Source organism: Narcine bancroftii, chromosome 5 (genome assembly GCF_036971445.1).
Source record: "Narcine bancroftii isolate sNarBan1 chromosome 5, sNarBan1.hap1, whole genome shotgun sequence".
Taxonomy (NCBI): Eukaryota; Metazoa; Chordata; class Chondrichthyes; order Torpediniformes; family Narcinidae; genus Narcine; species Narcine bancroftii.
The window spans coordinates 250,067,021-250,092,370 of record NC_091473.1 but is presented as its reverse complement, the minus strand read 5'-3'; the positions used below and the strand labels follow the sequence as shown (position 1 = coordinate 250,092,370).

Below are 25,350 nucleotides of genomic sequence, written 5' to 3'. Positions count from 1 at the left end.
AAATGTTACATTTCAACCCACAGAATGTCCGCTCGACCAGCACGTTGCATGGAAGTGTATGGAGATACGATCATGGTCCACGACCAGGTTAAAGTGGAGGAGGTCGAGGAAGAGCGGACCTGTTACGGACCCCACAGCATTTCACATACCGACAAACCTCATCCTGAGGGGCTTCAGGCCAAAGCGGCAGTGGGGAGAGAGAACCACGACCTAGAACGGTTGGGGGTCACAAAACAAACGCATGTAAGTTCCCAAAGCAAGTGTGTGAACTTGAGTCAGATCTAAATCGCAGCTTGTGTTGAATCTTGGACAGATTCTGGAGAAACATACGCTAGAACAGGGCAGGAGTCATGTAATCATAAAGCATTGAACAGATCCTTTGACTCAACCAATCCACAAATTGACATTCTGGGCCGGTCCCATTTGTCTGTATTTCGTCCTCATCCTTCTTAAACCTTTCCCTGTCCAAATATCTTTTTAACATCGTAATTGTAACAGCTTCTATAGTTTCTTCTGGTAGTTCATTCCATTTGTGGACTATGGTCCAAGTGAAAATGTTGCCTCCCAGATCCCTCTTAAATCTTTCCCCTCTCACCTTAAACCTGTCCAGAATCATGGCAAATCATATTGTAAAATGCTGTAAGTGTTTAGCATCAGGGTTGTGAGATGGGAAACAGTGCTGGTGTTTTGGTTAAGGAGCCTTCCTTCGAATGGGGAAGGAGAACGATGAAGTGCAGAGAGTGTGAATAGGACAAAGGGATGAATATCGTTTTTTTTACATTTTAATTTCTGTGTAGAAGCTTTCACGTTTATATGTCAGGCAATGGCAAAATTGCTTTGAATATTGTGGTAACTGATTGGATTTCTAGCAGTGAAATGACCAGGAGGTTATGAGCTGCAGTTTCACCATGGCTCCTGGAAACTAACGATCAATGAATGCAGGATTCAAATCTAATCTAAATGGTACAAGGAAATGAGTGTATTGTTATTTTTTTCAGTTGGGGATCATTTTTTCAAACAAAAAGCTCAGGTCAGTATTGTAACCATGTCACCTTTTGAGATTGTGTTTCCTTGGTCTGCCTGAGCTAGATTTCAGACTTGTATAGATTTATTTATTATTGTCATGAGTTCAAGGTTCCTTTTATTGTCATACAGAAAATGTAACATACACGATAGACTTCAACTTTTGGCTGCTCTAAAGGCAAACAAAGAATTGCCAGTAGCATTGCTCGGCCAGCGTTCCTAATAATATCAGTTGCTGTGAAAAGCTTTCTTTTGCATGCAATGCAAAGGTGAGAAAATCTTGCGAAGCATGAAAAGAATAAAGTCCCTGTAAAGACAGGATCACGCCACCTTTCTCTGATGTAGCACACCTCCTTGAGTGATGTTGTGAACTTTGTCTGAAGTGGGCTAATAGGTTAAAAGGCAGCATCGCCATTGGCGGTGAATCACCACTACTGTCTCCCTCTGGCAATGAATTACCACTACCTTCTCCCTCTGGCGGTGAATCACCACTACCTTCTCCCTCTGGCGGTGAATCACCACTACCTTCTCCATGGTGGTGAATCACCACTACCTTCTCCATGGTGGTGAATCACCACTACCCTCTCCATGGCGGTGAATCACCACTACCTTCTCCTTCTGGCGGTGAATCACCACTACCTTCTCCATGGCGGTGAATCACCACTACCTTTTCCATGGTGGTGAATCACCACTACCCTCTCCATGGCGGTGAATCACCACTACCTTCTCCATGGTGGTGAATCACCACTACCCTCTCCATGGCGGTGAATCACTACTACCCTCTCCATGGCGGTGAATCACCACTACCTTCTCCCTCTGGCGGTGAATCACCACTACCTTCTCCATGGCGGTGAATCACCACTACCTTCTCCATGGCGGTGAATCACCACTACCCTCTCCATGGCGGTGAATCACTACTACCCTCTCCATGGCGGTGAATCACCACTACCTTCTCCCTCTGGCGGTGAATCACCACTACCTTCTCCCTCTGGCGGTGAATCACCACTACCTTCTCCCTCTGGCGGTGAATCTCTACTACTTTCTCCTTGGCATTGTGAAAAGCAAGGAGAAGACTGTGATCACAGAGCTTGTGTAACTGGACCCTGGGAGGCTGTGATGTTGGCCAGGCGCTCAGGAAAGTATCTGTCTCCCCTCCCTGTCGTTCTCCAGAGATTCGAGTGTGGGATCTGGATGAACTCCCTTCTCCTGTGGAAGTGATACACAATCAGAGGTTAAACAAGAAAGGAGGTCAAGTGCAATGTGTATTGTACTACCAGTGATATTTATAAGAGGAGATAAACTAATTCACTGATCTGAAGAAGGAGCAGGGAGTCACAATTTCAAGATTCGATTTGCACTAAATGCATCAACGTCTCTTTCTTTTTCCCTTTTTTGCCTTGTAAAAGCTCACAAAGGCTTCATGTCCAGCATCACCAAGATGAGAAAGAAAACCAAAAGAGTCCCTAAGATATCGAATTCCACTACCTCCTCTGATGCCATCTCCTCCTGTGCCCCCATAACCTCCGGAGAATTACAAACTGATTATTGCCAAGCCCCCAGATTGCAGGACCAACCCAAGTAGAGAGCAGCATCTGAGCTCCCCCCAACATTGCGCCCCTCCCATCTCCTCCTCCTTGTGACCATCCAATGTAAATGCATTACCTCTGTGACGTTGAATATCTCGTGTTACCAAGGAATACACGTGTGCATATTCAGGGAAGTCATAATTCCCAGGATATGCACACGTGTATTCCTTGGTTATCAGGTGCATGATAATTGGGTAGCCGACCATTTGGATGGTCACAAATGAAGTCCTTGAATTTATGGAAAAGTCCACGGATAGAAAGATTGGTGGAATTTAAATTTAAATTTATACATACAACATGGCAACAGTCCATTTTGGCCCATGAGTCCGTGGTGCCCAATTTACACCCAATTAACCTACATCCTCAGTTCATTTCAAATGGTGGGAGGAAACCAGAGCACCTCCAGGGAAAATCCACTTAGACTAACCGTGTTGCCCCAATTTGAACCCAGTCATCTGTATGGTTAGTGTTTTTAAATGCATTTATCAGGACATTGAAACAGGTAGGATTACTTAGTGCAGTTACATTAGTTACACGAATTGTATCAGTTGATTGGATACTTATCCTTGCCAGTCTCTGTTATCTGCATAAGAGCTCAGTCCTCTCAAACTTCTCACCGTTACAAACAAGGCCTTCATCAGGATAAGTGTGAGTGAATATGTAGCTTGGTGAGTAGGTGAACTACCTGAATTCTTGCCACAAACCATCATCAGTAAGTCAGGAAGACTTGCTGTGACTGTGTTCTGTGTATCAGCAGGGCTAAATGATACAACAGTGTGATGTTTTTCTCATCCAATCTCCAGGTGTTAACCCAGCATGTGTAAACAGCTGGTCAACCTGTTGTGTGGCAGAAAGTCACAAAAAATAAAATTTGCATGTTGGCCTTTTATTTGAGGCTGAGTCACTTCATCACTGGAGTTGCACAGGAATGTGTGCGGACACTGTAATTGTAGTGGAATACACAAACATCTTTGTGAGGTTTTTCAGTTGGTTGTTTTTCCAGACTCTTTTGTGTAGTCTTCCAAAGGCGCTATTTGCCTTGGCGAGTCTGTTGTCTATCTCATTGTCGATCCTTGCATCTGATGAAATGGTGCAGCCGAGATAGGTAAACTGGTTGACCGTTTTGAATTTTGTGTGCCCGATGGAGATGTGGGGGGGCTGGTAGTCATGGTGGGGAGCTGGCTGATGGAGGACCTCAGTTTTCTTCAGGCTGACTTCCAGGCCAAACATTTTGGCAGTTTCCGCAAAGCAGGACGTCAAGCGCTGAAGAGCTGGCTCTGAATGGGCAACTAAAGCGGCATCGTCTGCAAAGAGTAGTTCACGGACAAGTTTCTCTTGTGTCTTGGTGTGAGCTTGCAGGCGCCTCAGATTGAAGAGACTGCCATCCGTGCGGTACCGGATGTAAACAGCGTCTTCATTGTTGGGGTCTTTCATGGCTTGGTTCAGCATCATGCTGAAGAAGATTGAAAAGAGGGTTGGTGCGAGAACACAGCCTTGCTTCATGCCATTGTTAATGGAGAAGGGTTCAGAGAGCTCATTGCTGTATCTGACCCGACCTTGTTGGTTTTCGTGCAGTTGGATAATCATGTTGAGGAACTTTGGGGGACATCCGATGCGCTCTAGTATTTGCCAAAGCCCTTTCCTGCTCACGGTGTCGAAGGCTTTGGTGAGGTCAACAAAGGTGATGTAGAATCCTTTGTTTTGTTCTCTGCACTTTTCTAGGAGCTGTCTGAGGGCAAAGACCATGTCAGTGGTTCCTCTGTTTGCGCGAAAGCCGCACTGTGATTCTGGGAGAATATTCTCGGCGACACTAGGTATTATTCTATTTAGTAGAATCCTAGCGAAGATTTTGCCTGCAATGGAGAGCAACGTGATTCCCCTGTAGTTTGAGCAGTCTGATTTCTCGCCTTTGTTTTTGTACAGGGTGATGATGGTGGCATCACGAAGATCCTGAGGCAGTTTACCTTGGTCCCAACAAAGCTTGAAAAACTCATGCAGTTTGGCATGCAGAGTTTTGCCGCCAGCCTTACAAAGATAAGCGTATACAGAGCCGTTGTCATACCCACACTCCTGTTCGGCTCCGAATCATGGGTCCTCTACCGGCACCACCTACGGCTCCTAGAACGCTTCCACCAGCGTTGTCTCCGCTCCATCCTCAACATCCATTGGAGCGCTCACACCCCTAACGTTGAGGTACTCGAGATGGCAGAGGTCGACAGCATCGAGTCCACGCTGCTGAAGATCCAGCTGCGCTGGATGGGTCACGTCTCCAGAATGGAGGACAATCGCCTTCCCAAGATCGTATTATATGGCGAGCTCTCCACTGGCCACCGTGACAGAGGTGCACCAAAGAAAAGGTACAAGGACTGCCTAAAGAAATCTCTTGGTGCCTGCCACATTGACCACCGCCAGTGGGCTGATAACGCCTCAAACCGTGCATCTTGGCGCCTCACAGTTTGGCGGGCAGCAGCCTCCTTTGAAGAAGACCGCAGAGCCCACCTCACGGACAAAAGGCAAAGGAGGAAAAACCCAACACCCAACCCCAACCAACCAATTTTCCCTTGCAACCGCTGCAATCGTGTCTGCCTGTCCCGCATCGGACTGGTCAGCCACAAACGAGCCTGCAGCTGACGTGGACTTTTTACCCCCTCCATAAATCTTCGTCCGCGAAGCCAAGCCAAAGAAAGAAGAAGAAGACACAAACATGCTGGAGAAACTCAGCAGGTTCTGCATTGGGCCTGAGCCCTTTTGTAAAGATTTTGGCCATACCTTGATGAACGGCTCAGGCCCGAAATGTTGTTTACCTTTTGCTGCGGGACCTGACCAGGCCTGAAATGTTGTTTACCTTTTACTTCCTATGGATGCTGCGGGACCCGACGAGTTTCTCCAACACTTCTGTATATTTCCGTACATCTCTGCTTTGATCAAAGCATCAAACTGGAATTTCCCAGCAAAACCAATTGTTTAGAATTTGTTTCTGCAGAATGGCTTCATCTCTCTGTTAAAAGCAGGCCAAATTGGATAGTATTGTACATCATGCAAGCGGGTTATTTAGCCCATTGCTCTGTTCTTTTTTTTTAAATTTTTTTATTTTTCACACTATAAACCATACTGACCAAAATACATACAGACATTTTTTCTCTTGAATATATACAGTGTCATTTTCTCCCCTTTTTCCCCCTCCCTTCCCTCCCTCCCTCACCCCCCCCCTTCATATTTATTTAAAGTTCAATCTATAAGATACATTAAACCCGTTAAACAATGTCGTCACTTAATAAAAATAAACAGAAATTTTTGTCTTTTAATTTTATATACCGGGTCAGTTCATTTCGTTGTCTTCCCCTTCATTTTAGGTGGTGGAGGTCCGTGGTAGGATTTCTCTATTGTATTTCATGTATGGTTCCCATATTTGTTTGAATATTGTGATATTATTTCTTAAATTATATGTTATTTTTTCTAATGGAATACAGTTATTTATTTCTATGTACCATTGTTGTATTCTCAAGTTGTCTTCTGTTCTGACGCACGGGAAAGCCACCTTCTTGGTCACATCCCTTCTCCTCACTGTCCACAGCCTATCAAAACATTGCATTTTTCTTTTTACTTGTTCTATATATTTATTGAAATTGAAATTCCACATTGAAAAATAGAGAGTACACAAGAATACATATTAAAAGTCAAAAAATATTGCTTTGTACTTAGATCATACCATTTCATCCAAGGTACCGCACATTCTTAAACCAATTACATTATAGTAATTCATTATTATAAAATTAAAATCTAATCCCACTACCAAAAATGAAACTGCTTGGCAAAGAGAGGGGCAAAAAAATCCTTAACAGATAATAAATTACCTTATTAGTCAACACCTGTGGATTAATACCAAATTAAAGATTTTGAAAGTAATTGAAAATTTAAATTCAAATTGGATATTGAGCATTGAATCTTTTCTAAATGTAAACATGACATAATGTCACGTAGCCATTGAGCGTGAGTAACGTCCTTCTATCTGAGTAATACTGCACGCCGAACCGTGAGAAATAAACGCCAATACATGCAAATCAGATGCCATTAAAGTTATACCACTCTCTCCAACAATATCAAACAAGATAGTTAAAGGATTAGCCTTTAACTTTAAAAATTACAGAAAAATTATGAAATACATCATATGAATGTCCAAAACATATGAATTAGTGAACCATCTCCATTGTTGCATCTATCACAGTGAGGAGATACATTATTTAGCCAATTGCTCTGTTCTGACTCACAGAAAAGCCACCTTCTTGGTCACACCCCTTCTCCTCTTTGTCCACAGCCCATCAAAAATATTGTAATTTTGAAGCATCTGTCCAATTCCTTCCTTCAAAGTTAATGAGCCTCCAGTAACTGCTGAAGCAATAGGTTCGATATTGTTGGGTCTGTTGGCCTTACAAGTACAGAGGCCATCCCTGGTAATAGTACAGACAACCAGAAGCCATTTGTGTCCCCAAGACTGAAATACTCAAAGATCGCTCAAGACGAACCACATCTCCACAGCACAGAAGACCAGTGAGAAATAAAATCTCTAAAAGTAGAGAGAGGAAACTAGTTCTGCCACTCATACACATGTTGAACTTAATTATATTTCAGGAGCCCGATCATATGTTTGAGTGTACAAATGCCGGCCATTTATAACGCAGGGACAGCCTGTGCAGAAATTCAGCTCTGTCGGTCTCAATGGACATCATCACTGTTCCTGCCCACCCCATAGCAGTAGGGATGTTGGCACCTGCTTCACTAAGAGCAACAAGACCCATCAGCACCCCTGATCATTGTGAAGAGCCCCTATAAATCTCCCCTTAACCTTCTCTCTGTGTTGAGAAGTTTAATCTCAGTATTATCTGCTCTTGTTGCATGAGTGAATTTTCAGACCCTTCTGCTAAGATAAATTTCCTTGCACATTGCAAGAATTTGCTATTCTTCTTAAAATATTTGGGGCATTATGTTTTCAATGCATGAAGCAGTCTGCTGAAGCTATAAGCAGAAAATTTTATCTCATGAATCCAGAATCAATGATCACTGCCCTGGTTATTTTGCTCCCATCATAAGAAAAACTTGTAAATGGTTGAAGCTTTTCCTGCCTTAATTTAAAAAAATTTTTTTAGTCAACTATTTTTTATCTGTGGTCAGGAGGAGGATTTGACAAGTAACATTGATTTCAATTGAATTGATACTGGAAGTACTCAGCTGGTCCTCAGCATTCACCAGAGAGGGAAGTGAAGTTTCAATTCAATCATCTTTCATCAAAATGGGGAAAGTTTAGTAATGAAACAAGATTCAAGATGCAGCAACAAGGGGAAAGGGATCAAAACAAGGGTCTAGGATAGGGTGGGGGCAGGCAAGGTTTAATGACAGGTGGCACTGTTCAAAAGGATTGTAAAGGTATGGATAGAAAAGGGGTCAGTTAGGGGATGCAAGACTGAAACACGAATGGAATTGCTTTGCCCTCTCCTTTCACCAGCTTTTTGATGATACAGTGCAGTAAAAGGCTCTTCTGGCCCATGAAATCTGTGCCTGCCTAATTACAACCAAATAATCCGCCAACCACCATATGTTTTGGAAGGTGTGAGTAAAATGGAGCACCCGGAGAAAACTCCACGCAGATCATGGGGAGAATGTACAAACTCCTTACAGACAGTGCCAGATTTGAACCCAGGTCGCTAGCGCTGGAATGGCATTGTGCTAACTGCTAGGCTAACTGTGCCACAGTGTTGTTCTGAAGTGCACCCCTGGGGAGCTCAAAAGGCCAAGCCTAAGGCAGGTCTCAGCCCAAAACATCCACAATCCCTTTGCCTCCACAGAGGCTGTTCGATCTGTTCAGTTCATCCAGCAGTTTGCGTTTTGGCTCCAGATTCTGGCGCCTGCCGTATCTCGTGTCTCCCTCATGCCCACTGTCAGTCAGCACCATGACCACTTGTATCTCTTACTCTGTCCTTGTCTCCACCACATTGTTTACTCCTCACCTCCCATTCTTCCTCTAACCCCCTCTTCATCTGTAACTTATTTGATTCCCAACTTTTCCCAGCTCAGAGTAAAGGTTATCAGTTTCCCCTCTCCACAGATGCTTACTGACCAGCTGAGTATTTTCTGCATTTTCTATTTTTGTTTTGGATTTTCAGAACCTGCTTTTTTTTTGGTTATTTTTAAGATTTTGGTATAATATCAATGGAAAATTTTTGTTGCTTGAAGCAAAGTTTTTTTTCTTCATTAATTTCACTTTTCTTCTTCCATCCTCCTGGTGTTTTAACTTTTTTTTCTCTTCATAATTTTTTTCCTTCTTACTGCAATCTTCTTCTTTCATTCCTCCTCCTCAGTAATTGAGGCCTCAATAAGAATTGGTGCCTCAAGGCTGCAGGCCATAGCCTGGATTACACCACCAGTGTAGAAGAGCCTCCCAAAAGTAAGTAAGCAAGGTGTTGTCTCTTGTGTGTATCCCCGCCTGTTATCCCATTAGGCCTCAGGCTGTGTTGCCACATCAACTGGAGTGGGAATGCACCAGTTGTTTACAGTGATAGGGAAGCTTCAAGTGTGGTAAGGAGGAAGTGATAATCCTCGTTGATCAATACATTCATAGAACACTACAGCCCTCAATGTTGTGCTGACCAAGTCCATAGCCCTCCATACCCCTCCCATCCATGTACCTGTCCAAATTCCTCTTAAATGTTAAAATTGAGCCCACGTTCACCACGTCAACTGGCAGGTTGTTCCACACTCCCACCACTCTCTGTGTGAAGAAGTTCCCCCATAACTTTTTCCCTTTCATTTTTAACGCAAGTCCTCTGGTTTGTATCTCACCTCCCCTCAGTGGAAAAAGCTGACCTATATTTACTCTGTCTGTCCTCCTCATATTTTTAAATACCTCTCTCAAATCTACCCTCATTTCTTCTACGCTCCAGGGAATAAAGTCCTAACAAATTTAACCTTTCCCTGTAACTCAGGTTCCTGATGTCTGGGCAACATCCTATTAAATCTTCTCTGCACTCTTTCTATCTTATTGATACCTTTCCTGCAGTTAGGTGATCAAAACTGCATGCAATACTCAAATATGATGTCACCAATGTCTTGTATAACTTTACTTACCTAATTCCCTTTTCCCACCTGCCTTCTACTTTCTTCAGTACATATTATTGAGTAGCATGAATTGTTTTGCCCACTGCTTAGTTTAAGCATGAAAAGCCTCTGCAGTTCAAAATGTGGGCAAGCAAACCACAGAAAGGTGGAGCCACAGAGATGCTGCATCTGGAGTGCCACGTACAATTCTGGTCTCTTTACTTGAGGAAGAATGTACTGGCATTGGAATGGTGCAGAGGAGATTCACCAGGTTGATTCGATGAGGGGTTTGGGCAATGAGGAGTCAATGGGATTTAGAAGATTGAGAGGGGATCTTATAGAAAGATATAATTAGGAAAGGCAGAGGTAAGATGGAAGTAACTAAATTGTTTCTATTGGTCAGGGAGACTAGAACTCAGAGACATAGCCTCAAGATTCACGATAGATTTACGACGGAAAATAGGAGGAACTGCTTTTCCCAGAGGGTGGTGAATCTGTGGAATTCACTGCCCGTTGAAGAAGTGGAGGTGACCTCAGTAAATGTATTTCAGACAAGGTTGGATAGAATTTTACATGGAAAGGGAATTAAGGGATATGGGGGAAAAGTGGAGATAAGTCTATCATCAGATCAGCCATGATCTTGTTGAATAGCAGAGCAGACTTGATGGGCCAAATGACCTATTTCTAATGTTCTTATGTAATCAGGTAGCAGACCTGAGAAGGGAAGATAAACAAGTCAGGTATCAATGGTGGATACTGCCCTCTAAACTCCCCCTCTCCCCCCCACCATTTTTATTTGTTCCCTTCCTTTTCTTTCCCCCCACTCTCCTTTTCCTCCTGCCACACTTCTTTCTCCTCCTGTCTTGCCATTGTTTCTAAATTGTTTCAAGGATAAATTGTACAACTATGCTTGAAATATTCCGGGCTCATCTGATAGCTGTTTCCCGGAGTAAAGCTGCCATTACTGGGCTGACTGGTTTTGGCTGATGCATGTGACTGACCTGTGGACATCCCATGTATCGGGTTCATTTCCATTTTGTGTAGAGTGTGCCCTCTTTGCAGACAACACTATTTAGTCTATAAATTGGGCATGATTGTTTCTGGAATGTGTTTTGAGCTATTCGATTCTATGGTGACTGGGAACTAACTGAATGGTTCTCATTTGCAATCCCAGGCTTCATCTTCCCCGAGAAATGATGGGCACCAGGACCACAACACATTCACTCTTGCATTAAGCAACCTGGAGAGGATGGATTTCACCAAGAATTTATCAGGGGGTGAGTAGAACCACAAGCAAGGATCCAGAACTGTGCTGCAGAAGCACAAAGGACCAATTTGACTTGTGACAGCAATGTGTTCGTCCGCTGGGCTTCACGGTTACAGAATTTACTCCATCCTCTGCTGGCACCTTAGGTGTTCTGTTCCTTCATGGAACAGGTTCCATCTGAGACAAAGATCTACACCCAGTGCTCCAGTGTGACTGAGCAGTGGCAAACAATATGGCTGGCATCGGGTCCTCCCTGCTCCCTTGTGGCTCAGTTCCTTCCATGATAACTCCTTGGGAACACTAATTAACACTAACAGGTTGCTTAATACACCAATCGATTCAACAGACTCCATCAAAACTTTTGTTCCTCTTGTTCTTTTGCTTTGTTGTCCTCAGTCCATGCACCCCTGCACCTCACATAAACACACACACACACAATTACAATAAATTATCTACACACAAACACACATGCGTGCACACACACACACACACACTCACACACACACACATCACACGCACGCACGCATCTTGATGTCTCCCTCTGTCCAGTAAAGACCAAAGGTAGCCCCTTTCTGACTGACATGAGTCACTTGCTGCCACAGGCCACTTGTTCAAAGAATAAGGTGGGACCATGGAAAGAAAAGGTTGACCTGGAGCCATTTCATTTGTAAGAAAAATCGAGGCTTATGGGTGTGAGGGAGGGAAGGATTAGATAGTTGTGGAGTTTGTGTACATTGGACAGCACAACATCATGGGCTGAAGGGCCTGTTCTGTGCTGTGGTATTCAGTGTTCTGTGTTCAATTTCTCTTGACTGACAGGTAGAATAGTGGTCCAGTGGTTCCGGACATTTCCAGGGCTACTATTAAGAAAACACTTGAGGTTCTCTACCTTCTAACCCCCACTACCCATCAGCAGGATTTAGCCTGGCACATTTCTGTACAAAGGCTGGAAATTGGACACCAAACAACTGTTGTCCCTTTTCATATTTGCAACACCTTCCCCCACCCTCATCCCATTTATACAAAAGATGTTGAGTGCTTCAGAGTGTTTCTAGTGTTGGGATTGGACCTGGGCCTCTGGTGCGTGAGATAGTAGCTCTACCAGCTGCACCACTGTGCTGGAAAATAATCCCTGGACCACCTCTAATTGGTTTCTTCCCCCTCTTCCCAACTCCCCTCTCCCCCACCGTCTCCCTCCATCTCAATTCCTCCCTACCTTTTCCTCCCATCTCCCATCCTTTCCCCTCCCCCTCCTTCCACCTTTCCCCCTCCTCCCCATCCCTCAATACCCCTTTTCCCACCCATCTTCCCCACTTTGCCTCTCTCCCCTTTTACCCTCTTCTTCATTCTCCCCTCTTCCTTCACCCGTCTCTTCCCTCCACCCTCTTCCCCTCTCCTTCTTACCTTCCCCATCCCCTTCTTTCCCCTCCCCTTCCTTCCTCCCTCCCTCCCCCTTCCCCTTCCCCTTTTCACCTCTCCCTTCCCCTCCTCCCTCTTCTTCCCTCCCCTTCCTTTCTCCTGCAGTTATGCCAAATATCGAGAAGCTGCTGTCCAGCGATTGGAAAGACAAGTTACTAGAGAAGTGTTCGTTGAACAGCAAAGATATAAAAGGTACAGCTGTGACAATCTGCTCTTTGCAATCAGATTCCTATCTTACCTTCATGACTGCTGGCTCCTCGTCCTCAATGGCCCCACTTGTGGGCATCTAAGGCGATGCCTGCTGGAAATGGCTTGCTGTTGGGAGTCGATCGTTGCTTGGTGAGACAAATCAGGATCACAGGAAATCCAGTGATTTCTGAAAGGTTTACTGTCCTTTTACGGAGTAAAGTCTCTGTGGCAAAGCAGAGGGTGTCCAGAGTTTGTGTATGAAACCTAATGCTTGTAGTATCCAGATTCTGAGGTTGTGATCCAGCTGCTTTCCACCACCTCTTCCCTCTGTTGAGGTGGTGCGGCTGTTTTCGTTCTCTGATAGGGAGCCCAATGCTACCTTTGAGGTGCAGAGGTATCTCCTTCGATGCTGGTGAAGTCAATAAAGATCCACAGGCATTTTCCACTGCAATGGATCATTGCAGCGTGAACAAGTTAGAGGATAAAATGATTCACTAAGGTCTGGCTTGGCCTCGGAGAACCATTGTCCCTGTATTTATAAACCTTTCAACCTCGAGCTAAACTGGAAGCCATGGTCACTTAGCCAAATGTAGAGATATCAGACAGGACTAGGATGGCCTGTTTGAACTGTGGGGGCATGGTGATGCTGGAAGGCTTTAATGGTAAGGCAAGGGTAAGTATTACTGTGATATAAGCTCTTTTTGAAGTCAGACCCTTTGACTCATTAAAAGCCACTTAACTGGGCCATTTACCTCAAATTACAGGCTGAACCATATAGGCAGATATCTCTGTGTGTTTAGTGGTCTCATGATATCTCCGAGAGTTCATGAGAAAAGGCAGAAATATTCCAAATACAGTTTGTAGTAGAAAGACAACAACAGATAGTCCATGGGTTGGGGGGTCAGAGTTTTACAGCAACTTGTCCATGCTGACCAAATTCCATTTGTATGCAGTTAGCCCATATCCCTCTAAATATTTTCTCTCCATGTTCCTGTCCGAATGTCCTTTCACTGTTACAGTTATACCCACCTCTAGCACTTCCCCAGCAGCTTGTTCCATCACCCTCCATGTGGAAAAAGTTACCCCTCAGGTCCCCTTTAAATCTTTCCCCCTCACCTGAAATAGATTGGGCTATGCTGGGGGAAAAGACCTCTATTTAAGTTACCTATGCCCCATGTTACTTTACACTCTTCCTTTAAGATCCTCTTTCAGCTTTCAAAAATCCTTCCTGCTCAATCTTAACATATTGCAAAAGTTCAGGAATGTTGAATAAAGTTATTGTTTTTTTTAAAAATTGTCCAGGGCAATGTTGACTTGAAAGCGCAGGTTTATTCCCAAAGGCAAATGGGATGTTGGCCGTCATTGCTAGAGGGGTTGAATTTAGGAGCGGGGGGGGGGGGGGTTCTGCTGCAACTGTACAAGGTCCTGGTGAGGCTGCATCTGGAGAACTGCGTGGAGTTCTGGTCTTCTTAATTTGGAAGCAGATACTGGTTTTGGAAGCGGAGCAGAGAAGGTTCACAAGAATGATTCCGAAAATGAGGGGGGGGGGGTGTTTGGCTTATGAGGAGAGATGGAGTTTAGAAAGATTGGGGGGGAGGTGGATTTTATCAAAAAGTATACAAAACTCAAAACACAAAACTCAAAACGGTCAACCAGTTTACCTATCTCGGCTGCACCATTTCATCAGATGCAAGGATCGACAATGAGATAGACAACAGACTCGCCAAGGCAAATAGCGCCTTTGGAAGACTACACAAAAGAGTCTGGAAAAACAACCAACTGAAAAACCTCACAAAGATAAGCGTATACAGAGCCGTTGTCATACCCACACTCCTGTTCGGCTCCGAATCATGGGTCCTCTACCGGCACCACCTACGGCTCCTAGAACGCTTCCACCAGCGTTGTCTCCGCTCCATCCTCAACATCCATTGGAGCGCTTACATCCCTAACGTCGAAGTACTCGAGATGGCAGAGGTCGACAGCATCGAGTCCACGCTGCTGAAGATCCAGCTGCGCTGGATGGGTCACGTCTCCAGAATGGAGGACCATCGCCTTCCCAAGATCGTGTTATATGGCGAGCTCTCCACTGGCCACCGTGACAGAGGTGCACCAAAGAAAAGGTACAAGGACTGCCTAAAGAAATCTCTTGGTGCCTGCCACATTGACCACCGCCAGTGGGCTGATATCGCCTCAAACCGTGCATCTTGGCGCCTCACAGTTTGGTGGGCAGCAACCTCCTTTGAAGAAGACCGCAGAGCCTACCTCACTGACAAAAGGCAGAGGAGGAAAAACCCAACACCCAACTCCAACCCACCAATTTTCCCCTGCAACCGCTGCAATCGTGTCTGCCTGTCCAGCATCGGACTTGTCAGCCACAAACGAGCCTGCAGCTGACGTGGACTTTTTACCCCCTCCATAAATCTTCGTCCGCGAAGCCAAGCCAAAGATAGAATAATGAAAGCAATAAATAAGATAGGAGCAGAGAGATTGTTTCCGCAGGTAGGTGAGACTAGATCTTAGGGCAGTAGTAGATGCTGCCTCATTACATGTAGTTAAGACAGAGTTTTGAAGAGTAGGGGAATTAAGGGTTAAGAGGGTCAGACAGGTAAATGGAGCTGAGTCCACAGCCAGAACAGTCATGATCTCATTGACTGGAGGAGCAGGCTTGATGGGCCAGATGGCCGACTCTTGCTCTTGTTCCTTCTGTAACTAATTCAGTGTTTGTTTTCTCATGAGTAAGGGACAGCAGAGAGCCTGGCGGAGAAGGAGCTGCAGCTACTGGTAATGATAAAGCAGCTGTCGAGCCTCCGCGAGCAGCTGCTGGCTGCACATGCAGAGCAGAAGAACATGGCGGCCATGTTGTTTGAGAAGCAGCAACAGCAAATGGAGCTGGCCAGGCAACAGCAAGAGCAGGTAAGTGGGAAGCCAACAGGCCCAGCCTCTCTGCATCGAACCAAATGCCCTTTTGGTTTAGGCCCATATGCCTCCAATTCCCTCCCATCTGTGTTTACATCGGAAAGTGAGGTCACCAAGAATGTGACCAATGTTGGAATCGAAGCAGGGGGTCCTTGTGCTCTTCATCCTGAACCTTAGACTTTTGTATCTCTCCACACAGATGCTGCCCAACCTGCTGCATTTTACAGCATTTTCCCATTCCTGGGATCTGGGCTTTTATATGGAGGTACAGCAACTCAACTGGTAGAGATCAGAGACCTGGGTTCAATCCTGACCTCTGGTGCTGTCCCTATGACTGTGTGGGTTTTCTCTGTGTGCTCAGTTTCCTCCCACATCTCAAAGACTGAGGGGTTAGTTAGCTAGGGCCTAATGCCTTCAGTGTACGTGTAAGGTTTTCGGGATGGGGAAAGCAGGTGGCAGGAATGAGGGAGCTCCGTGTGCTGCTGAAGGTTTAGTAGGCAGATGAAAAGATTGAAACTGAAAATTTCACCAACCAATGCAAATAAGAAAATAGGAAAGGAGATGGCCCCTCCATCTCAAACCCCGGGTACATCACTGAGGGGGACGGGAACTGCTCTGCTCAAAACCACAAAAATCTGCAAAGGGTGGTGAGCATGCCTTAGACCATCACACACATCCCCTCCCTTATTCAACTCCATAACTCTTGCTGCCTTGGAAAAGCCAACATGTTTAAAGATTCATCCCACCCTGGCCACACTTTTTTCTCCCCCCTCCCCCCCCATCAGAAAGATTCATGAGTGTGGGATCACGAACCACCAGATTCATGGACAGCTTCTTTTCCGCTGCTATCAGACTCCTGGGTGAATCACAAAATCATAAAATTATGTTGCTTTGCTCCGTAGCAACTCATCTCTCTGTAACTTTGGACTTATTGTGTCTCACTTCTAGAACTGTGCACGAGTTATCTAATTGATCTGCTCGCAAAACAACCTCTATCAACCATGATCATAATACTGGACCTTCAACCTCTATCAATGAACCTCTAGTATTATCATTGCCTGATATGCCCCAGATCCCCTGCGTTTTTTTGGTGGGGGGGGGAGCCAAGGAGACGGGTTTTACTCCAAGGGAAAATGGAGCCCGATTCATGGATGTCCTTCCGGGAATTAAATCTACATTCCATACATGTTCTGACCTGCGTAAAATCCATTGATGTGGTTTACTCTTCACAGCTACTGGATGTCAAAGTGAGTTTTGAAGAGGCTGGCTGTCCTGAGTATCCAGCCTGTGTTTGTGCTTCGACCAACTGAACTAAGCTGTTGGAATGAAAACCACCTGTTTTGCTCTTTTGGCAGATAGCCAGACAACAGCAGCAGCTCATCCAACAGCAGCACAAAATCAATCTCCTCCAGCAGCAGATCCAGGTAAAAGAGCCACCTATTACACTGGGGTGTTCGGTCACTCTTCCCCAGGACTCCATGTGCCCTTTATACTCCAGCGCCTGCCTACATTTTTCCATACCGTTATGGATCTTTATCTTACACTGTTTGACCTGATGCGTTTCTCCAACATTGTGTTTTTATTACTCCACACAATCTAATTTTTTGCCACCTCAAAGTAGGGCTCAAACCTGAAATGTCAGTTCTTTGCTATATAAAGGACACTGTTTGACCTGCTGAGTCTCTCCAGCGTTGTGTGTTTTTACTTCAACCCCAGTGTCCACAGAATTCTGTGTTTTACCTCTAAAAGTCAGGAGTTCATTTGAACTGGCATCAGAAATGATCAAGGACAAACAGAAGTATTCCACATTGCCCACGCCCCAGAGATGGGATTACAACTGTGCATTATCCTCCTGGGGGTTAGACTCCGTTGTGCAATATTCTGGATCAGACCACAGAGAACCAAAGCCATGGTTAATCGTGATCTAATGTTGGGGCCACACACCAAGATGAATGTGGGCTTCAGCCCCAGGGAATTTTCAGTAGTGATCTAACATGGTATTTTATCCCTGTTAATTACAGGGCAATTTTATTACACAACGATCTGCATTAGCTATGATGTAATTCTGGTTTATTAAAACTTGTCTTTCAGCAGGTTAACCTACCATTTCTGATGATCCCAGCCTTTCCACATGGACCTCAGCCTCTCCCTGGCACCAATGATGCTCAGCTGGGTCTTCCAATACAATGTAAGCCAGGTATGTACCCCTAGATCCAATGTGGAGCTTTGATCTAATGGGGAGCCTGTCTCCAGCACTAAATCTCCACTGGTACTGTATGTGCAGAATCCTCCCTCATCAATAACTGTCCTTACTGTCTGTACTAGAACTAGGTAATGCTGCAGTTCAATCCCAACTGCTGTACTTTGCTCTGTTCTGGCCATCCAGGAATAGTGTGAAGGGATCAGATAGGCTGCAATGGATGTTGCTGTTTCTGGACCATTTTAACTCGAGGGAGAGCTAACTAGGTTAAGGGTTTATTCCTTGGAATGGGAAGTAAACCACTCAGTCCATTTCTGGGCTCTTACCTGAGTAAAGAGTCACTGGCTTTGGGATGACAGAAACAAGGAGTCTAGCTTACGAGGAGAGAATTTTGCATGGTAATATAGTCATTGAAAGGATAAGGGGAAATGTTATAGAAACATGAAATTATGAAAGGAATAGATGGGAGAGAAACAGGGAAGTTGTTATTTAAGATTTCAAACGGAGATGGGGGAATTGCTTCTCCCAGTGAGTAGTGAATCTGTGGAAATATCAGTCCAATGAAGCAGTAGAGGAACTTCATTAACACTGATATAGGGATTCTTGATGAAGAGGGGAATTAAGGTTATGGGGAAAAGGCATTTAGGTGGAGCTGAGTTCACGGCCAAATTTGCTGTGATCTTATTGACTGGCGGAGCAGGCTCAATGGGCCAGAAGGCTAACTCCTGCTCCTGTTTCTTATGTTCTGATGTAAACATCTTAGAGAGGATTGGAAAGATGTTTTTGCATTGACAGAGTTGAGAAGTTCCTTTAACCCAGGGTGTGGTGGGGTGATGTGCTGGAACTCTACCTGAAAGGGTCGTCATTGCTCAGAGTCTGGGCATGAGATGTTGAGGTTTTATAAGGCACTGGTGAGACCTTACTTAGAGAATTATGAACAGTTTGGGTCCTTATTTAAGAAAGAATGTGCTGACATTGGAGATGGTTCAGAATAGGTTCACAAGGATGATTCCGGGAATGAAAGGGTTATCATATGAGGAATGTATGATGGCTCTTGGACTGTACTCGTTGGAATTTAGGAGAGTGATGGGGGGGTGCGGGGGGAGAGTAATCTCATAAAAACATTTTGACAGTTGAACGGCATGGATAGAATACATGTAGAAAGGTTGGTTCCCACGATGGGAGAGTCTAGGACAAGAGGGCACAACTTCAGGATTGAAGGGCATCTGCTTAGATGTGCAGCCTGGTGAGTGTAGTGGTTAGGCCAAAGCTGTTACAGTGCCAGCAATCGGGACCAGGATTTGAAACCCAGTGCTGTCTGTAAGGAGTTTGGACGTTCTCCCTGTGTTTGCGAGGATTTCCTCCAGATGCTCCAGTTTCCTCCCACCATTTGAAACTTACTGGGGCTGTAGGTTAATTGGGCGGAGCAGGCTCATGGGTCGAAATGGCCTGTTACCGTGCTGTGTGTTTATGTCTATGTACGTCCAAACCACGGGTGGCCAATCTTTATTTTAAATTTAGATATTCAGCATGGCAACAGAATATTTTGGCGCATGAGTCGCTCAATTAACCTACACCCCAGTACGTGCTCGTGGGCCAAAATGACCTGTTACCATGCTGTATGTCTAAATTAAAAATTAAAAGGTTGGCCACCCAGGCCTAAACCAACACCTACCCCATTCTCTGCTGAGAGTAGAGTGATTTGTGAGCCCGAAGTTGAAACATTTGGGATGAAAGGCAAGAAGACTTTGTCCCATTCATCCCTATATCCTTCCTACCAAGCCAAACATTTAAAACCCCCTATCTTACCAATTTGATACACCTGATGAAGGGCTCAAGCCCAAAATGTTGGTTATGCACCTTTATCTTTGCTGTATAAAGCACATGGTTTGACCTGCTGAGTTTTGTCAGCACTGCGTTTTTACTTCAACCGTGGCGTCTTCAGATTTTCATGTTTACTACTCTACCAATTTAGCTACTCAGTGGATGCTGTACCCACCATGGCTCAGTTTTATTTTCCCAAGTTCGTGTTCCAAGATTACAGTATCTTGTCCATGGAGATGATACTTGTCTGTGCTGAACTAATTATTCTGCTTAGTCCCACTTACCTGCACCCAGTCCTTAGGCCGCCATACCCCTCCTATCTGTGTACTTGTCCAAATTGTTGTTAAGTGTCAAAATTGAGCCCACATTTCTACTTTAGCTGGCAGTTTGTTCCACACTCCTTCCACTCTCTACATGGAGGTTCCCCCTCATGTTCCTTTTAAACTTTTCCCCCTTTCACCCTTAACCCACGTCATCTAATTTTTATTCTCACTTACCCTCTCACGATCTCAGACTCTAGCTGACACGTGCTCTGAATTTTATTGGAATTTTATTAACCGGAGAATTTTTTCCTTGCTTTCTTCCATCTCCATCGCCTGCTACTCCCTCCCAGGTGACTATGGCCTCCAGTTGTTGCCCACTCCTCCAGGAGCTAGGAGGACTTCAGGCCCAAGCCCTGCCCATTCCCAGGTGAGTCTTGCAGTTAACTGTTGCTACGACAGCAGCAGGATCACACTGAGCAACTGTGCCTCCTTTGCATCATTGTACAGGGTCCTGATGACATGGCTTTAGTCTCATTTTAGGAGACACAAACTTGATTTGGCTGCAGTTTAAAATGCGGCAAACTGAGCTAATTTTTCCTGTAATGGATTTGTGGTGAGAAAAGGTTGGGCCTACTCTCCATGTGTTTAGATGAGAGGTGACTACCTGAGAACTAGATGCCAAGAGAATGATTCCCCTGGGGAATCCTGAAAGAGGAGACGATAGTTTCAGATTGAATTGCTCCCCTCCCCCATTTAAGACAGAAAGAAGAATTTCTTCTCTCAGAAATCTGCATCAGAGAGACTGATGGAAGCTTTCCTCTCTTCAAGGTTCAAGGTAGGGGAGTCCAGCAGTTTGCACTAAAGGCAGGCCAAAATCACATGACTATGTTCTTGAAGTAGGTTCAAGGATCTAAGTGACTTACTCTTCTTGTGCATGACAAGAACAACTTGGATTCATATAGTGTATGTCTTGTAGGGAGTGTCATGAGGCCGGGAACATTCCAACCACACCCTGGAAAGAATGTGCAGCGACACTGATTATCTCTGACAACTCAAGTTCTCCAGTCGTTGGATACAATCAACAACCCACTTACCACAGAGTCATAGTGCCAGAGGCGCCACTAGTAGAACTGCTGCCTCAAGGGACAAGCGATCTGGGTTCAATATTGACCTGTCTGTGAGGAGCTTGCATCTTCTCCCTGTGACATTGTGGGTTTTCCTCAGGTACTCCGGTTTCCTCCCACATCCCACAGGCTTGTTGGTTTGTAGATTAAGCAGTCACTGTAAACTGCCTTAGTGTAAGTGGGTAGACTCTAGGGGGAGAGTGGGTCAAAGGGAAAATTAACAGGGGAAATGGGATTATATAACCATATAACAACTTCAACACAGGAACAGGCCATCTTGGCCCCTTTCTATGAGCTGGCATAACATAATGGAATTATGGAATTGTGGAAATCCTGCTTGTTTTCTCTAAGTGCCAAATCTGATTTTTGTATATCCTCGACTTGATATCACACACCTTTATCCCGTTCATTATATTTTCCTCATGTTTTGATTTGACTTGGGTGTCATTGTTATGGTAGCAGTTAGCGCAATGCTTACGGTGCCAGCGACCTGGGTTCAAATCCAGCGCTACCTGTCTGGAGTTTGTACCTCCTCCTCATGTCGGCATGGGTTTTCTCCCATCCTCCAAAAAAAATCTTATGGGGTTGTAGGTTAATTGATGCAGTTAGGGGATGCAGGCACGTTTACTGGAAGTAAACAGCGTTTACATACAGCGTTTACTGTATGTCAGAATGATCTTAGAAAACTAAGATAAAAATTCCAGAATTAAAGTTGGAATGGGTTCCTCAAACTTTGCCACCAAACAATGACAGGACTGTCTCTCAGCTTTAGAATCACTTCAATTTGTCTGCAAATTAGTTTTGAAATGATACGACTATTTAATTGATATTTCTAACCATAGCCAATGGTGTTTCTTTGTTAATCAACAAGCAAATGGGAGCATCATGGCGAAGTTTCTGGATCAGATGGACATTTGATGTTGTGCATCTTAATGCTATCAGATGTTGTGGAATTTAAATTTGGGCAATTAAATACAAGTAGAATTTAAAATGCTCATCTTAGTTAGAGCAGCTATCAAATTGGCAGGTTGTCATTTGGCTCTTGAATGCCCTTTAGGGAAGGAAATTTGCCTTTATCTGAATTGGCCCATGTGATACTTCAGAATTGTAGCTTTGCGGTCGAAAGTGGCTTGAAGACTCAATTATATTTTACTCCTCAGAAATTAAATAGATTAAATTTAAAATTTTCAGATAAATGTTTTAGATGTAATCAGGATATAAATCCTTTTTTACATTCTGCCTGGATATGTCCAAAATTAAGGCCTTTTTGGATAGAATAGGGTTTATTTTTAGGGAGTTACAAAAGTCACATTTCCACAGGATCCAAGTATTTTTTTACTTGGGAATATATTTGATACAGAATTGGAATTGAAATTAAATATTAAAATCAATTGATAAAGATTGGCCTAGCAATAGCAGTAACATGGAAATCTGATGTTTATTCGGGGATGGATAGATGACATGCTGAAACACATAGTTGTCAACTACTTGAAAAGATTACATATAATTTACGGAATAAATTTGAAAAATTTCAAAAGATTTGGGAACCATTTCTTCAAATTGCAGGAATTAGGTTGTAATCACCCAACCTAAATCTTCCGATTCCTTAAAATCAAGATATGCTCTGCAGATATTTTTATTAATCTTTATTTTTATTCAATAATGTTGAGATGTTTTCTTTCCTTTTTTTTCCCTTTCTTTGGGGCTGAATTCTATTGGGGAGGGGTGTTAAAATCACTATGTTTTAATTATTAGTATTTTGAACAAGACAATTATGTATAATTTTAATGCATATGTGAAAATTTAAATAAAATTTTCAAAAAAAGTAATGGCTCGGAGACCAGAAAGGCCAGACTATGTGATACCAGTCACTCCTGGAACTAATAGATAAATATCGATAACCCTTTGTTCGAAGTCAGTGCCTCCTGGCAAAGTTGTTGACTGTTTTGATTGGATCACTGCTGTTTCAAGAACATTACCTCCCAGCTAAATTATTTCTATCTCGGCACCTTAAGCAGTAACACCCATTTGTACATCATTTGTGTTGGGTTCTTAGTTTAAAATGTGGTTTATTTTGTGGTTATTCAGGGTGTTTAAGGACCAGAAGATAATTATTTCCACAGTTAAAGATGCCAGGAGCCACCGACTTAGACCATAAATATCGATAACCCTTTGTTCTTCGAGCCACTTTCTTTTTTTTAAAATGATAAATAGTGTTTATCTTATTGGTATGTTCTTCTGAAGATCCAATAACCATCTGAAAAACTGCCACCTGTTCAGGGAACTTGCAGGCTCACAAGTCTGGGGGAGATTTGAGTTGAAAAATAAACATTGATCATGACTGAACCTTTACTGACCACTGAAGCTCACAGAAGTGGATGAGGCCACAAGGAGGCAGCACTGTACTGCTGTACTAACCCCAGGGCCCCACGGCCTACGCTTCTGGAGAGGAGTTTCAGTGCTTAACTAGAGGCAGGACATAGACAAAGAAGATGAATCAGGGAAAAGAAAGACTTGCATTTCTCTCGCAACTTCCTCAAATTCGGGATGATCAGAAGACAGTGTCGTAACTGTTATAATGTGAGAGACCTGACTATCACTTTGCCAAACACGAAAGGTGTGATCACAGTCACAAAATCAAGTTTTAGTTGTGTTTATTGAGGGATAAATATTGTCCATGGGGATGGACTCTGTGCAGTATAGTGTCAGTGGAGAGGCACTCCCTCCTCCCTATGAATGGGACAGCTGAGATTTATGAACTCAGTCTCTGGAGAAGGGTTTGATCCCATGTTCCTCCAAAACAGTGGGGAACAGTGTTGTGTCTCTCCCCCCACCTCCAACAGGATGGTCGCTAAGTCACCTGTGATAGCTGACCAGGATGAGTGGAAGAGTGTTTTCTGGTCTGACTGTCTTGTTCAGTCTTTCATCACCAACCTTTCTGAGGCAGAACTCGAAGGTCTGTAATTTCTTTAATTGCTGAAGATCGAGGAATCCTCACGCTAATGTCTGTTCATGAGTTCACGCCAAACCAAGGCTACCTGAAAACTGCAAGAACAACATCTTGTGTATTCTGTCATGGCCATCTCCAATCAGATCATTTTCTGCTAAACCCCTTCCCATTCTCTCACCTTCTCTATCCCTCTGTCTCCTCTCCTCCATCTCCCCACCCCTTTCCCATCAGAGGGTTACCCATTCCAAGACCCTCTGCTCCCTCCTCTCATCTTTCAGCTTCTTTCTCTTCTACTCATAGCCACCTATTACCTCAGTGCTGTCAGCCTGTGCTCCTCCCCTCCCCCTCCCTTTCTCCCCCCTCCATCTGCCTATTTTTTTCTTATACCTGACAAAGGCTCAGGCCAGAAAGGTTGGTTGCCGTTTGGTTCTTATGGATGCTGTGTGACCTGCTGAATTTCTTTGGCATCAGTCCCTTTATTGTGACTCAACTACGAGCAATCCACTCTTTAAATGCAAACTGTGATTGTCAAGTTCTGCTTGATTTGGGACAGAATGTCAAACACAAATTTCTTGTGAAGTTGATTAGGATTTTACTTTGATGGATTGTTGAACATCAGTACATGTATTGGGAGCAGTGGGCATTGGGCAACTCTATCCTGTGTGGAAAATCTAATCTTTTATCTTTAATACCCCCCCCCCCCCCACCCCAATACCATTTAGGAGGAAGTGTTCCAGCCATTGAATCTGACAGCCAAATCTAAAGGTGGAGACGTTTCAAAGTCCCCCTCGCCTGCACAGGTTAAACACAAGAGAGGTCCCTCACCTTCCAACTTTGTCATCGCAGCGGAGTTGCAAACCAGCACGCCATCACCCTTGCTAAGTCGAGGTAATCTTCTTTCTGTTTCTGCTGAGGTGGGGAGAAGAGGTATTTCTGCCACTTCCTCACTGCTCACTGCATGAAGATTCAGCTTTGCTGAGCAGCTCACGGCTTTTTCGAGTTGTACAACAGGGAAACACATCCATACCTATTTACACTAACTCCATTTACCCACACTGCATTGAGGCTGACAGAGTGGACAGCCAGAATCTTTACCCTAGGTTAAAAGCATCACATACCAGCAGTCATGCATTTAAGGGGAGGTTGGTGATTGGAAGTTCAAGGGAGATGTACAAAGGAGTATTTTTACACAAATAAAATTGGTTGAACTGGGCAATTTAGACGGTCCATCATGGGTAATCTGGCGGTGTGAAAGGTCCCAAATGGGCAGGGCAGGTAAAGGTCAACCGGCTTCTGACTCTTGGAGTTGGGTTGTTTCAGAGCCCAGCTGAGTTAACTCAGATTTGACATGGTAACTGGCTCTACCAGGTGTCTCCACTGGAAGTTGGGGCCCCATTAGATTTGAGATATTCACATGAACCATGTAATTCATGGTCCAGTGTGAAAGGCTTTCTGCAACCCTGGTTGTTTACTCGCTCGCCTTTTTGGAAGGTTGGCAGT

At 44.3% G+C, this 25,350-nt stretch overlaps 1 protein-coding gene across 12 annotated transcripts in view; it reads left to right on the top strand.

Moving 5' to 3' along the window:
* The window catches only part of LOC138765172 (transcription factor SOX-13-like), a 167,798-nt gene that overhangs the window by 122,996 nt on the left and 19,452 nt on the right, over window positions 1-25,350 (top strand). For 10 of the 12 annotated variants that reach the window (XM_069942055.1, XM_069942058.1, XM_069942060.1 and 7 more), the window contains 8 exons: window positions 24-243; window positions 10,873-10,975; window positions 12,490-12,576; window positions 15,314-15,486; window positions 16,845-16,913; window positions 17,581-17,686; window positions 20,127-20,203; window positions 24,573-24,738. In XM_069942055.1, the coding sequence (XP_069798156.1) occupies window positions 25-243; window positions 10,873-10,975; window positions 12,490-12,576; window positions 15,314-15,486; window positions 16,845-16,913; window positions 17,581-17,686; window positions 20,127-20,203; window positions 24,573-24,738 (1,000 nt within the window). In that variant the 5' untranslated portion in view covers window position 24. The remainder of the gene's footprint in view (window positions 1-23; window positions 244-10,872; window positions 10,976-12,489; window positions 12,577-15,313; window positions 15,487-16,844; window positions 16,914-17,580; window positions 17,687-20,126; window positions 20,204-24,572; window positions 24,739-25,350) is intronic. The other 2 variants (XM_069942053.1, XM_069942052.1) reach the window with 2 other exon arrangements.